Source organism: Silurus meridionalis, chromosome 11 (assembly GCF_014805685.1).
Source record: "Silurus meridionalis isolate SWU-2019-XX chromosome 11, ASM1480568v1, whole genome shotgun sequence".
Classification (NCBI taxonomy): Eukaryota; Metazoa; Chordata; class Actinopteri; order Siluriformes; family Siluridae; genus Silurus; species Silurus meridionalis.
In genome coordinates, this window is record NC_060894.1 from 125,001 (window position 1) to 140,000 (window position 15,000).

At 42.4% G+C, this 15,000-nt stretch overlaps 3 protein-coding genes and 1 long non-coding RNA gene across 5 annotated transcripts in view; 2 read left to right on the plus strand and 2 right to left on the minus strand.

The window, feature by feature from the left end:
• smc5 (structural maintenance of chromosomes 5) overlaps positions 1-1,203 on the plus strand; it is a 15,443-nt gene extending 14,240 nt beyond the window's left edge. Inside the window, 3 exon segments of the mRNA XM_046861782.1 lie at positions 1-155; positions 599-694; positions 806-1,203. The exon segment at positions 1-155 is cut by the window's left edge and continues 25 nt beyond it. Coding sequence (XP_046717738.1) covers positions 1-155; positions 599-694; positions 806-937 — 383 coding nt within the window. The 3' untranslated portion in view covers positions 938-1,203.
• Positions 1,097-5,492, minus strand: zfand5b (zinc finger, AN1-type domain 5b). 2 transcript variants are annotated; one of them, XM_046861796.1, is made up of 5 exons: positions 5,330-5,492; positions 3,013-3,177; positions 2,685-2,882; positions 2,338-2,469; positions 1,097-2,265 (listed from the first exon to the last, which is right to left on the minus strand). In XM_046861796.1, exons 2-5 carry the CDS (start codon positions 3,167-3,169, stop codon positions 2,117-2,119), a joined length of 636 nt encoding a protein of 211 aa, XP_046717752.1. In that variant the 5' UTR covers positions 3,170-3,177; positions 5,330-5,492; the 3' UTR covers positions 1,097-2,116. The 2 variants fall into 2 exon arrangements, with proteins under 2 accessions (XP_046717752.1, XP_046717753.1); XM_046861797.1 differs by having other exon boundaries at positions 3,013-3,182; positions 5,330-5,463.
• A 287-nt stretch (positions 5,493-5,779) lies between these two features.
• On the plus strand, positions 5,780-7,172 carry LOC124393780. The gene is made up of 2 exons (XR_006927374.1): positions 5,780-6,418; positions 6,616-7,172. It is a non-coding gene; the product is annotated as an uncharacterized LOC124393780 (long non-coding RNA).
• The window catches only part of erbin (erbb2 interacting protein), a 57,963-nt gene continuing 50,033 nt past the window's right edge, over positions 7,071-15,000 (minus strand). The window contains exons 24-28 of the mRNA XM_046861795.1: positions 13,768-13,824; positions 12,031-12,216; positions 11,706-11,798; positions 11,037-11,111; positions 7,071-9,177 (exon numbers count right to left, since the gene is read on the minus strand). Coding sequence (XP_046717751.1) covers positions 9,070-9,177; positions 11,037-11,111; positions 11,706-11,798; positions 12,031-12,216; positions 13,768-13,824 — 519 coding nt within the window. The 3' untranslated portion in view covers positions 7,071-9,069. The remainder of the gene's footprint in view (positions 9,178-11,036; positions 11,112-11,705; positions 11,799-12,030; positions 12,217-13,767; positions 13,825-15,000) is intronic.

A 15,000-nucleotide genomic window follows, 5' to 3' on the forward strand; every position in this document is an offset into this window, starting at 1 on the left:
GTATCCGGGTGAAGTTCCGGAGCAGCACTCAGCTCCATGAACTCACTCCTCACCATCAGAGCGGAGGTGAGCGCAGCGTCTCCACCATGCTGTACCTCATGGCCCTGCAGGAGCTCAACCGCTGTCCCTTCAGAGTCGTCGATGAGATCAACCAGGTCTGTCTCCCCACACACACACACACACTCTCTCTCTCTGACCATCATTTACTGTATGGACCCCTGATACCTGGGATTGGGACCACAGCAGTGTAATCTACTATAAACAGTAGTTTTTGGAGATTTCCTGAAATAAATGAACAGATTTATTACTCTTTATTTATACAAAAGTCCAACACAACAACCCTGCATCGATATCTAATCCCCTCCACATCACTCCAGATCTCCACCAAACCATGAGGCACTCTTACACACACACACAACTGCATTCTGAACAATTTGAAGACTAAATGTAAGTTTATTTGCTGCTTCTTCAGTCAGCTGTAGAAATGTGTAGTCTTACGTTACAAACTACCTCAGAATTAAACCTGTCGCTGTCTAGACGCAGTGAATGAATCCAAACAGACGACAGAGTTATTGTTATGTTCTTGTGTTGTGAACAGGGGATGGATCCGGCCAATGAGAGAAGAGTGTTCGACATTGTGGTGAAAACAGCCTGCGGTGGCAAAACCTCACAGTATTTCTTCATCACACCAAAGGTGCAGTAAGAAAACTGAAAAACAGGTTTCCTTGTAGCATAGAGCTTTTAACTAATTTGCTAATAATGCAATGCTCTGGGTGTATAATGACGTGTGTGTGTGTGTGTGCAGCTTCTTCAGAATTTGAAATATGCAGATGAGATGACTGTTCTGTGTGTCCACAACGGCCCCTACATGCTCCCCCCTCACAAATGGGACCATAATGCATTCCTCAGGCGTGTTAAAAGGCAGAGCACCCAGTAACCCATCAGAGCCACAGCGCAGGAGCGACAACACCCTCGAGCACTGCTTTATATCTCCACAGGGACTTTGTACAGTTTTGTATTTTTGGGGAAATGAGAGTGTGTGTGGGTGTGTGTGAGCACGCTGGAGGGACGGGTGGGTTTACACAGCAATACATGATTAGATCTCTGTACAGCATTTTATTTACATGATACGGTTTTGTAACGGTGGGTAACAAGATTAGATGCACAATACAGAATAAATAGGATTCATAAATGAAACGACAATTTTACTGTGACACCTGAATGAATCTCACACGCAAAAATAAACTGAATATTTCACACAAACACACAGGCATCTGTTCACACAACAGTGGAAACACCGTATTGACTCAGCACCACGTGACTCTCCCTGCACGTCTCACACTCACTCGAACAAAACAAAACATTCAGTACACGTGTGGATTTGTAATTAAAAACAGGGTCTATGAGCATGTAGCTGTTAAAACCTAACGTACTTTAGTAATCTCATGAACCATGCAGGTCACTGGTCCTCCCACTGAAGCTCCACCCAGGTAGGCTTCAAAATACAAAGCCTTAAACCAGTCTGTGTTCATCTTCACTCAAAGCAGGAGGAAATAAAAGCACTGAAACAGAACCGCTGTGGTGTGTGGTGGAGAAGCGGGTGAGGAAACCAGGCTAATGCTACAGCTGGGGGAGTCATGCCACGAACCGTGGGGAGACGTGAACTTTTCACAACAGTGTCCTTTGTGTGTTTTTTTCTCTTTGTGCTACATGAGCCAGCCATGCACCGCTGCCCTGCCGGCGCTCGGGTCAGAGCCCTAACAGTCGTGTGAAGTCCTGCAGGCTACCACGTGTCTGTTCTCCACGCTGAGACACAAGACACACACACAATCACAACAACTCGACAGTCACAAAGACGGTCTGTCTTTAACACAAAACCATACAAACCGCACGTAACCCCCGTTGTTTAACTCCGCCATAAACTTGAGACACACACACAAAAAAATCCCCAGACCACTCCAGTCATGCATCGGCTGAAAAACAAGATCAAAGTCATAAAAAATAAAAATAGTCCTTTAGATCGCAAGTTGAGTGCAAGTCCTGTTTTCTCATACTATCTCTCCCGGAAATACGGGTCAAAGGTCAAAGCTCAAAGCCAAAGAGATAAGCAGGTGATCTATATTCTCTGGATCTTGTCGGCCACCACTACGGGGTTCTCCTTGCGGATCTTGGCCGCAGCCTCGGCTTTGTAGTCGTAGGGGCAGTTGTGCTTGTCTGAGTAACGGTGAAGTCCACAGAAGAGGTTTCCACAGCGACAGTCGAACCCTGAGCACAACAGCACGAGTGTTAATTACTACAGCATCTGGAACACGTGAGGGATACGGGGGCGTGGCTCACCTGTAAGGCCGACCTTCTTACGACACATGAAGCAGCGGTTCTTCTTCGGTTTGGGGGCGTCGGGGCTTTTGGTCTCGGTGCTGACTGCCGTGTTCACCGCAGAAGAAGAAGCAGCCGTGGGCTGAGTTATAACTGAGGACCACCAATAAACCAACATCAGAAAACCATCGTGATCTCAAACCCACCACCTGTTTCTACACCATCACTACAGACCAGCAGCATTCACACACAAGTTCACACCACTGTGAATGATTTACAGCGAACACTCAAACAGGGGGGTGTTACACTGTACACCGGGTGTGTATCCTCACACTTCTGCTTTTAATCCGTTCATCTTTAACACTCACCAGGTTCAGGAATTTCTAATTTAGGTACTGCCACTTCTTCACAGGAAATGCTCATCTCGGTCATCTGCTGTGTAACAGGAAGTGCTGCAGTGGCCCCGACAGGCGACTCCGCGTCACTCACAGAATTATTTAAAGTAGCCTCGATGATCTGGATCGCAGACGCCTCTGAGGTGGGACTACTGGTTACACTACTAGAACCTGGAACACAACGAGAACCACGTCAGCTAAATCACAAAATAAATACTGGCTCAGTCACATGAGAGAAAGAGAACTCTAAACTGAATAAAAGGTTAGAGGGATGAGGTAAAAAGAAGATAAAGATGCATACCCATGTTACTGAGAGGACTCACACCTCCATTATTCTGTCTGGAGAGGTGTTCTTTATAACACACTGAACACATGCCATTAGTCCTGGGGTTCCCATAGAAACCACAGCCGGTGGTGCACAGCATGGGCACAGGGCTCTGATTGGTTTCCTGGGCCATGGCACAGTCTGGTCTCACACACACACACACACACAATATCTATTTACATTCCCTTGAAAGCCGGTGCACACCGAGAACTGAAGAAAAAGTTAACATGTGCAGTTAAAACGAGACGTTAAAGTCGTGTGTAAAATCAAAAGAGCTACAGGAACCAAACCAAAAAAAACCCTGTAAAATACTGGAACTCACACGAGCCGGAATCTCGTAAACACACTAGTGGTGGGACATGAATAGCTGAGGACAAACAGGAGACACACTGTTCCAAGCATGAGTGCATCACACTGAAATCCATCATCATTATGAGACACGTTTCATAACCACCACCACAAGTGAGCATGTAACTGCAAAACACTTTACATGCACATCTTTAACACAAAACTGCTGTTCTGTAATAAAGACTCGTCATAAACAGAACCGACCAGAACCGGTCTCGGTCTCTCCTGCTGGCAGAACAGCATGTGTTCCGCAAAGACGAGAGCAGTTGGCCAGACGCTCCGGAACATTCTGCACTACCGAGCCACAAAACACTAATCTGATTATTATACATTATGATGAATGATCATAAAAGGTGATTGTTTTGTGTGTTGAGGGAATTTATGTAAAGTGTGATGCTTCTGAATGTGTTCATAAACAAAGTACAAGATGTACAATATATAAAGAGACAGTGTGGAGGTTAAACTTTAGTTACCAGCAAATCAAACACAGTGTTGGGGCTTCAGATTTCACCTGTCACACGTTTACAACGTGACAAACGCACCCCCCCCCCTCTCTCTCTCTCTCTCCTCCTGGGTCGTGGGCCTGGGTGACTGGAGCTATTTATATCCTGACGGATGCTTCAGTGACTTGTTTACATCAGTCTGTGTGTGTGTTTCAGAAGTCAATAATCACAACAGTTTAATAGTTAGTGTTTGTTATCCACGAGGAAAAGCGTTATAAGCGCTAATATCGTGTTCATGTCTGTACAGTGTGTAGTGTAGATCTCTCGGGTTGCCAGATTGAAGACCGACATTAACCCCACTTCCTGTTTAACTACAGACAAATCAAATGAAATTTAATAAAATCACGAGGTCTCCGAGAACGACCATTTCTTATGACAAACACCCACAAGTGTGTGTGTGTGTGTGTGTGTGTGTGTGTGTGTGTGAGAGAGAGAGAGTTAGAGGAACAGTGGGGTTATTGTATATCCTGGCAACCCTCCGCAGGCCCAAGCCTTTAAATCCACTGAGTCATGCTAATCAGAGCGCTAACGCACCGCATTTCACAAAAACACACAAAGCACTTAATCAACACTCATTTTATACCTATATACGTGTAAATGTAAGTTAAGAATACCTCTATAATGAATAATAATGCGATAGTTATATTAATTTATTGTGTAAATCCACCGAGCTGAAGGCTGCTTTTGTCTGGTCTTTGTTCCAGACTCTTCCTGTTTTTATTTTATTTAGAAAAACCTCCAAGTTTCGCTCACAAAACCTATAAATGTAAATAAATCGACTACAAAGTGTATTGATTGTCATTTTAACCCTAAATTATTGATATTTAATCCAGACAGTATGTACAGAAACTTTACTCCAGGAAAGATCAGTAACGAGGTTACAGGCTAACATGCTAACATTTAACAAACAAGTCTTACTTTAACATTATAAACATTATAAAATATTAAAACGATTTTCTCCAGAGTTTATTTCTCAATAATAACAATAAGAGTGTGTGCTGAGGGCCGCGAGGCCTGCACATACAGACCGCGGTGATTATTGCTATTCCTGAGGTAAAATTCTGTAAATTTACACATTAAACGGATAAACACTGCTTAAACAATAAAATAATATAATTGTACAAGCAGCAAAGCTAAATAATGCACTGTTTATTCCCTAAATAAAATGTCATACTGAATCAACAATCCGCTAGCATTAGCTTGACCATATTTGGTTAACCGAATGAGGAACTAGCCACGGCTAATTTTAACTTAGCTCCATTTCTGAATAAAAAACGTATTAATAACACTTAAATAAACACTCCTTTCGTATAGAAACTTAATCCGTCTGTGATTTGACTATTTTTAATGAGAACATGAGTAAAAAGTGTAAAGATGAAGCTAAGTCGGCTAATGTGTAAATAACTAATACAAACACAAAATAATAAACAGCTTCTCGTTACCTTTAATAAAGAACACGTCAATACTGAGTGTGTGTGAAAAGTTTCGGGGAGCTGAGAGGAAACTCCGCGCAGCAGCAGCAGCAGCAGCAGCAGCTCCGCTCTCTGTCCGCCTCACGGCCCGTCTGAGCCGCGCGCGAGCTGTTTGTTGCTTTCTTTAGAAAAAAGGGCGTGACATGGTGACGTCGTGTGTGGCGCTGATTGGGTGGGTGATGCGCTGTATTGACGCGAGTTGAGTGGGCGGAGCTACACAGAAAAGGGTTAATGTACACAACAGTGGCGGTGTTCCTCATGTGACCTCATCTCAGGAACATCTCACAGCACCTGGTTTCACAACGACTCCGTGTGTGTGTGTACTCTTTCACGTCAACAGTAGATCATCTGAAATCTTTGCGCAAGCGCAGAAAGACGCATGTGAGCGCTGTTAAGGCCTGAAAGAGAGTATTAATAAATATTCTTCTCACAAACAACCCTCACTGAAAGTAATGTTCATTGTGCGTGTATGTGTGTGTAAGAGAGAGAAATCGTGGACCAGGGCAGATTTGGATATGAAACTGGTTTCAGGTCCTACAGCTCGGTATCTTCATAGCGCTGATGTTTTGATGGTTTCAGGTTCCTCGGTTTTGAACAGGTTGTCTGTCCGGAACAAAACTGTGTGAACTCAGCTTCCTAAAATACACCAAAAGAGTTCATATTCAGACCATTTAGATCTTTCAGGGTTTTTTTAGTTGTCGCAGCATGAAACCTTTTCAAGAACTGAAGACTTTTTGTTTACACAGATAAGCTGAAAAAGTTTCATTTGAGCTTCTGTACTGAGATGTTTTTAGGGAAATCAGGTTCTGTGGTTGTTCTCTGTGGTGCTCACTGATGATCTGAGAGTTTCATACAGAACACACGAGGAGCTTTAAATGTTATAAGAAATTTCTCTCAGAAATCATCTTCTATTTTGGTCTTATTTCCGGTGTGAAACTCCTTGAAGCTCGATGACGCAGTAAAGTTTGTGGTCTGCATCATTTCCTGTTTCTATAATCCGCTGGAGCTCGCGCTGTCAGCACACTGGAAGTTCTCCAAACCGACAGCAGACACTTTCAGGTCAGCAGTAGGACAAAGAAAAGGTCCTCGTGTTAAATATAAAAGAACACACACACACACACACACACACACACACACACACACACACACACAAAAAAATCTTACCCATAGACATTATGTTATTACATTTTAATTGCATTTTTATAACTATTAATTTTAATAATTTTGTAATTTTAACTATTTTATTTTGCCAACAGGTGGCAGCACAAGGCTGCACGCACATTCACAGAGAGCACCGACCTTCATAATTCAGTGCCAGTAGACATCGCAGAGCACATCGAGAGCAGTGTAACTGGTGCTGTTCTGACCACGTGTGCACTCTGTCACTGAGCTCATCCTCACGTGAGTTTCTCACCAGAAACATCATCTCACTTCCACACCCACTCTACTCACCAGATTTGGCTCCTGTGGACTTCACCCTCTTCCTGAAAATGAAGCTCCAGCTTGTGAAACGCAGAAGGTGCTTGAGAAGAACACTGGCAGCTGTATTGCTGTACAAGGCGACTATTTTGAAGGTAATAGTGTGGAAACGTAGGTAAATAAAGTTCTTTCTTGTAAACAGAGCTTTTTGATTCCACCTTGTATTTGTCATTAAATCTCCTCTATATAATCACCTGTTTACTGAACCCTCACACACACACAGACTCCAGACTCGTTTGTAAAAGACCATTCTTTTATTTGATGGTGTTTTTTGTTTCCACAGGATTTACCATGAAACCTAAAACTATGTACAAAATCTGGAATGTAGAGGAAATGCATAGCGATGGTCTTCACATAGCTGCGTCCAAAGAACCCGGGAAAATTGCTATCCAATTAAAAAGCTTTGCTGCTGTGATGAATTTATTGCTGGTCTTTAGAAAGTAAAGGTCAGTAATGCAGTGACTAAACTCCGGATTATTTACACTTTCATTAGTAATCAATAAAAGTGAAAGAAAAAGCGCTAAATAAATAGACGTACACAGGAGAGTCCAGAGAGACCAGGGGCTCCTTCTCGGATGTGGAATTAAAATATTCAGACTGAAATTTGATCTGCAGATTGTCATGATTCATTTAGTCAGGTTTCATCTGTGGAGATAATCACGTGTCAATCACAAGCGTTTCATCCACCTTGAGCAGACAGAGGGACAAAGAGCCTCTGTTTAGACTCCGCTACTGCGTGATGGTGAGAGGAAAATCGAATCAGAACATTAAATCAAATAAATCGGCTTTACTACAGAAACGATAATCAGTGTTCTACTCCACACCTAATCCACACACTGACGACAGGAATTTGGCCTCGTAGATCTTCAGAATCACGATGATTTACATTCATAACATTCATAGAAGGAACGATTTCATGCAGAAATTTCACACAAGACAAGAAACATTCACGTTGTGTGTATGTGTACACACACACACACACACACACACACACACACACACAGTTCAACTGTCCAAGCTTCAGACCTCAGGATCAGAGTCTAATACTCACTGAAACAATGATCATGCCTTCAGGTTTTTTTCTTTCTTTACAAGGTCAGATCAGAATTCAGTTTAGGATTAAACCACACACACACACACACACACACACACACACACACACACACACACACACAGCTTTGCAAAATATTCAGAAATGCTGTTTCCTATTGTCTAAAAGATTTACAATATAAAATGCGATCACAAAAATGTGTTACTAAAAGAGTTCCTTGTGTTATTATTATTATTATTTAAAAACACTCGTCTTTCTGAAAGTAAAATCTTGCTATTGCTCTCACAACTGTGTGGATCAGTGAGTATTGCTCAGGGTTAAAGGTCAGTTGGCACTTCACACGTCCTTTGTTTTGTTCGTCTGCATCCCTCGCTCCAAACGCGAGAACGAGTGATTCAGCACTGCAACTGTTTCAGCATGAAAACCAGAGATCAGAATCAAGTAAAAACAGCAGAGCAGTGGGTGTGGCCAGAGCAGTGGGTGTGGCCAGACGGTCAGGATGAGGAACATCACTCGTCTCCAGAGGAAGCCCTTTAAATATGAGATCCATAAAATGTGTGACATCAGATTTTTCCCAGCATGCACTGCAACACACACAGGTCATGTTTCTCTCAGAACTCTGTTGTCCTCCGTAACACCACCACATCTCACACACTTCTAATGGAGTTACGGGGCAGTCTCAGAGACGTGGCAGAACGTTCCAGGTGAAGACGTGTGGATGTGGTATGACTTTCCATAAAGCGCACAAGTTCTACATTCAGAATCTGCTCTCAGCACACATCCTCGAGCTCCAGATCAACAGCTCCACAGGTCAGAGATTTCTCAAATACCAAAAATATAAAGGAACTTAAATGTGGTTTAAAAATAAAATTAAAACAAAAAAGAGATGCTGATGTCAGCAGGCAGAGCCCCGCCCCTTGTTGGTCATCTCCTCGCTTCTACTTTAAGGTGAATGATTAAAAAAAATTGTTTAAAAAACACAGTTTTCTCGTGCATGTTGTTTCTCCCACAGTGAAGGATGCTGCAGAGACTCCGCCCACATGCTGCAGTGGTTACACCCCTTTTTATCACAACTCTTCTATTAAAAACAGTTCAGATGTATGTCTCCTCCTCCAACTCCTTCTCCTCTGTGTACAAAAATATAAGTGACCATTCAGACATCGTGGGTTCTGTGGAGTCTCTATGCTGCCATGTCTCTGATAATGACCAGGTCCACTGTGCTGGAGAAGTTCTTCAGGAGAGACACAGCGTTCCCGTGATCGATGTTCACAAAATTATATCCATTCGCCTGTGGGGAGAGAGAGAGAGAGAGAGAGAGAGAGAGAGAGAGAGAGAGAGAGAGAGAGAGAGAGAGAGAGAGAGAGAGAGAGAGAGAGAGAGAGAGAGAGAGAGAGAGAGAGAGAGAGAGAGAGAGAGGGAGAGAGAGAGAGAGAAATCAAAACACTATTATGTAGAATCTGAAACAAACTCAGAGCAAAAACACAAACTATAAACTGGAGCAACTAAAACCAGCCATTAAAGAAAAGCAAAACACTTTAAATTTCCCAGTTATTGAAGAGAAACTAAAGGACAAAATCATCAAACTGAAACCACAGAAAGCTTCAGAACTCGACAGAATCCTGAACGAAATGATTAAACACACAGCTGTACATTTCAATCAGTCGTTTTAAAACTCTTCAGTCGAGTTCTGAGTAGTCGGTTTCTTTCCTAAAATCTGGAATCGAAGGTCTAATAACCTCAATCTATACAAGTGGAGACAAATTTCACCCAATAACTACTGAAGGTATTCGTGTGAACAGTAATGTGGGGAAGATGATGAGTAAAATCATTAACTCAAGGGTTTTCCCACACTTCCTTAGTGAACAACGTCAAAGTGAAAGTCAGACTGGCTTTTTACCAAATTACCACACGGCTGATCATATTTACCCCCCCCACACACACACACACACACACACCTGATCGTATTTACAACCCCACCCAGCTGATCATATTTACACTCCACCCCAGCTGATCATATTTACACAAACAGCTGATCGTATTTACACCCCACACAGCTGATCGTATTTACACCCCACAGCTGATCATATTTACACAAACAGCTGATCGTATTTACACCCCACAGCTGATCGATTTACACCCCACAGCTGATCATATTTACACAAACAGCTGATCGTATTTACACCCCACACAGCTGATCGTATTTACACCCCACACAGCTGATCATATTTACACAAACAGCTGATCGTATTTACACCCCACACAGCTGATCATATTTACACCCCACAGCTGATCATATTTACACACAGCTGATCATATTTACACCCCACACAGCTGATCATATTTACACCCCACAGCTGATCATATTTACACAAACAGCTGATCATATTTACACCCCACACAGCTGATCGTATTTACACCCCCCCACAGCTGATCATATTTACACAAACAGCTGATCTTATTTACACCCCACACAGCTGATCATATTTACACCCCACAGCTGATCATATTTACACAAACAGCTGATCTTATTTACACCCCACACAGCTGATCATATTTACAAAACCCCCAAACAGCTGATCATATTTACACCCCACAGCTGATCATATTTACACACAGCTGATCATATTTACACCACACGGCTGATCATATTTACACCCCACACTGATCATATTTACACCCCACACAGCTGATCGTATTTACACCCCATACAGCTGATCATATTTACACCCCACAGCTGATCATATTTACACCCCACACAGCTGATCATATTTACACAGCTGATCATATTTACACAGCTGATCATATTTACACCCCACACGGCTGATCACATTTACACCCCACACGGCTGATCATATTTACACCCCATACAGCTGATCATATTTACACCCCACACGGCTGATCACATTTACACCCCACACGGCTGATCACATTTACACCCCACACGGCTGATCGTATTTACACCCCACACGGCTGATCGTATTTACACCCCATACAGCTGATCATATTTACACCCCACACAGCTGATCGTATTTACACCCCATACAGCTGATCATATTTACACCCCACACGGCTGATCATATTTACACCCCACACAGCTGATCATTGTTATGGTAAAGAGAGGGGAAAAAAGTAATCCTGAGGAGCTACCTGGATGATTTTGTCTCCTGGTTGGAGAAGTTTAAAAGCAGGTCCCTCAGGCTGAACTCTCGTCACAAATATTCCCTGTTAATGCAAACACGTTTATTTATTCGGACCAAATCACAAAAATAAAAATTTATAAAACTTATAGAAAAAAATTATTGAAAATAAACAAATTGCTTCTCTCCAGCAATGCCATTTCTCTACAAATCTTTAACAATTATTGGCCCCCCTTGTTTTAATCGTGTTGGAGGATCCTGGTCATGAGGGAGTGATGGATGATAATTTTACTGGTATTAGAATGTATTTATTGATCTGCCAAACACCATCAATGTAAATGGACCAAGTGTGTATGATTGTGAATGAATTTACTTGTACACATATTCCTTATCTTGCTTACAGATTTATGTACAATTGACTTGTACCCTCCTGGCAGAGGTAGATAGGTTCAGGAGAGGACAGTGTGTGTGTGTGTGTGTGTGTGTGTGTGTGTGTGTGTGTGTGTGTGTGTTTTTGGACGTTCTAGAGGTGCCAGTAGTTTTAGGAAAAAGAGGCTTAATTTTATAACTGTACTGGTTACAGCACTGGAGAAAAATCAAGTTCAGGTTTTATATAAATGTTCCTCTTCTTCTTGTTATAGGAATGAATAATTGTGCGTGAGATTCCAGAGACACGTACGTTATCTTCAGGGCGAAACGGGTTTCCTCGTCCTCCCACTCCTCCTGATATACTGAAGCCTAGTTCAGGGTTCTTCTCAATCTTCACGTGCATCTGAACACCACCATCAGAACGTAAACAGTTTAACCACCACACACACAGCTTAACACGTGTGTGTATGTGTGTGCGTGCATATATCTGTATAGGTGTGTGTGTGTATGTATAAGGGTATGTGTGTGTATGTGTGTATGTATATATATATATATATATATAAATAAGGGTGTGTATATGTGTGTGTAGTTATCTGTAAGGGTATATATGTGTGTGTGTGTGTGTGTGTGTGTACCTCGTGAGGCAGGGTGTCATGGGGGTGACGTGGGGGTCCAGGCGGTTGCTGGGACACTTTGAGCATCAGGTAGTCGATGAGCTGCTCTCTGGAGGGATGCCGAGCCATCGGAACCTGAGCACAGTTCATCTGAGAGCGAAGAGGAGCAGGAGGAGGAGCACACATCTGACCATTCATCAAAGGCACCTAATCAAAACACACACACAGAGTTTAAGGAAGTTTTACACAGTGACAGTGATTTATCTGTGTAAAGCTGCTTTGAGTCAATGTTGATTGTTAAAAGCGCTATACAAATAAAATTGAATTGAATTGAATTGATAGTTGAGTCTAAATCAGCTGAGCTGGATGATTCAGGTTTGTCCTGTAAGACCGGTGCAGCTCATCACTCAAACATTAAAACGTTTTTAATCCCAAAAAGTGAATGTTCTTATCTGTACTGATAAAATTATTATTATTTCATCTCTCCTCAGATATCAGCTCCTTCTGTCGAAACTTCTCAAAATAACTGTTTCCGCAAAGCAATAATGTGTCTGTGTCTGTGTGTGTGTGTGTGTGTGTGTGTGTGTGTGTGTGTGTGTGTGTACGTGCGTGTGCAGGACAGACGGCTGTCTGGAGGAGGTTTATTTTCACTGTCTGACACCAGGGGGCAGAAGAAACCACAAAAACACTTCATGAGTGGAGATGTGTGAGGAGCGAAGATTCCTGCATGGAATTTCAGCACTTAAAAACGATAAACGTGTGTATAAATATAATGTGGGTGAGGATTCACCATATTTTTGCTTTATTTTAATCAGATACACATCTGGTATGTGTGTGTGTGTGTGTGTGTGTGTGTATAAAACTGCCCCATAGTAACTGCTCATATATCAGATATATTTCTTTATTATTTCCAGGACCATTCTGACTTCAGCTCCTCCTGCACAAACACTCCATACAGTGACCCTGAGAGTTATAAAGGTGCTGCACACAGAACTCGTTAGTGTTCTTATTAATTACACATTCAACACGCTTATTATAAAATCTTCACAGCACCACTAATGAATTCAGCTTTTTATTTTAAAGAGGCTGGATGAGTTGGAGCTGAAGGTCTGGAGGATGATCTGCTCCCAGGAGAATCTTTTAAGGAGTAATCTGTGTCTCTTCTGTGGCCCTGACCCCGTTCTCATAATGTTACTCATTAATCAGTGATAATTAATCACTGCTGGAGCACAGAGTCTCAGGATCAACATCCTCCACTCCACCACCTCAGGCTGTGTGTGTGTGTGTGTGTGTGTGTGTGTTACTGTAAAGACCTTTCTAAAGCACAGAATTAAGAATGTTTTCCCTCAGGTGCAGTTGGTTTGTGTGTAAACAAAGGTGATTTTGTAGCTCAAATTCCCTGTGGCTCACTTCTTTATTCTACCACCCCCACCCCCACCCATTGTTATTGACCCTGCCCCAATAACAGACAGCTGATTGGCTGTTGCATGTTTGTCTCATTTGTAGTCGTAATACAGTAAATTCTATTAGGAAAAACATTCTAAAGTGCTGCAGACGCATTTCAATGAGCATTAAACGTAGTGTTACATGGACATCAGAAAAATGAAGACTGGTTTAAAATAAACTAAGACTTTTAAATTAAGACTTTTCAAGGCCTAAATATTCAGATTTGTTTGATTTTAGACTGTTTAAGACCCTGTGGAAACCCTGTAGTGACCGCGATTACACACACTCAGGCTGGAATGAGGTTACACTTACTTTCCTGTGTGAGTCAACGATGTAACTCTGCTGTCCGTACACACCAAAACCCTCATCCTGCAAACACACAACACACACCATCAACACAAAAGATCAAGACACACACCATCAGCAGATGATGCAGTAATAGATGTCATTGTGTTTTATCCTGATGCGAAGCAGTGAAACAGAACAGTGTGGATTTAATCCTGATTTGTGTCCTGCTCATGAATAATTCAGAGATTCTCAGATTAAAATAGAACTCCATCAGGATATTTTTAACCTGATCCAACAGAATCACAAAGCTGGACCCGAACACAGCTTTCAGGCAGAAATAATCAGATGTTCATAACTGAGGTGCAGCTCACATGATCCAGTAGGTGTACAGGAGGATTAGAACCTAAACCTGTTTATTCTCCTCCCTCTCTCAGGGCACAGGAACTCTAATACTAATCATATTCACTCATTAACCCTTCAGGAGTGAATAAGTGTATTAAATTAACTCCTGACACACACACACACACCCACACACACACCCACACCAGCATAGACACACTGTAATCAGGGTTAGGAGCGAGTGTTAGTGAAGGAAAAGGAATAAAATCAGTACTACAGAGACGTTCAGTTCATCACCTAACTGGAACATGTGACTGATTCAGACCCACATCACACACAGGATTACAAATACTATTATCGTAATGAAACCGCTGTGTAAACACACATCGTGAATTCATGTAAGTGCCATGTAGATATGAGTGTACTTCCTGTTCTGGACACAGTGAGGAGTCTTCACACGCACGCACGCACGCGCACGCACGCACGCACACGCACGCACACACGCACACACACACACACACACGCTGCTCTGAGAGTTATTTCCATGAACCACAGATTAATGATGTCCTGGGAGAACTCTGCCCTCATCTCCTCCCTGCTCTTCACACTCATCAGTAATCTGATCACAGCTCTGATTTTACACACAGGGGTCACCACTGCACTGTCTGTCTGTCTGTCTGTGTGTGTGTGTGTGTGTGTGTGTCTCTGTCTGTGTGCACGTGTGTGTGTGTGTTGTGAATGCTGCATGTGTTCTTTAATTTCTCATTAAAACATTTCAAGTTGATGTTTCTAAAGAAAGTTCTAAACAAAACTTACACACAGAGAAAACCGAGTACTTCCTGTTACTAATGCTCATGAGATCTGAGGACTGTGGACAGACACAGACACCACACCCCCACCACGCCCCCCATCACACAC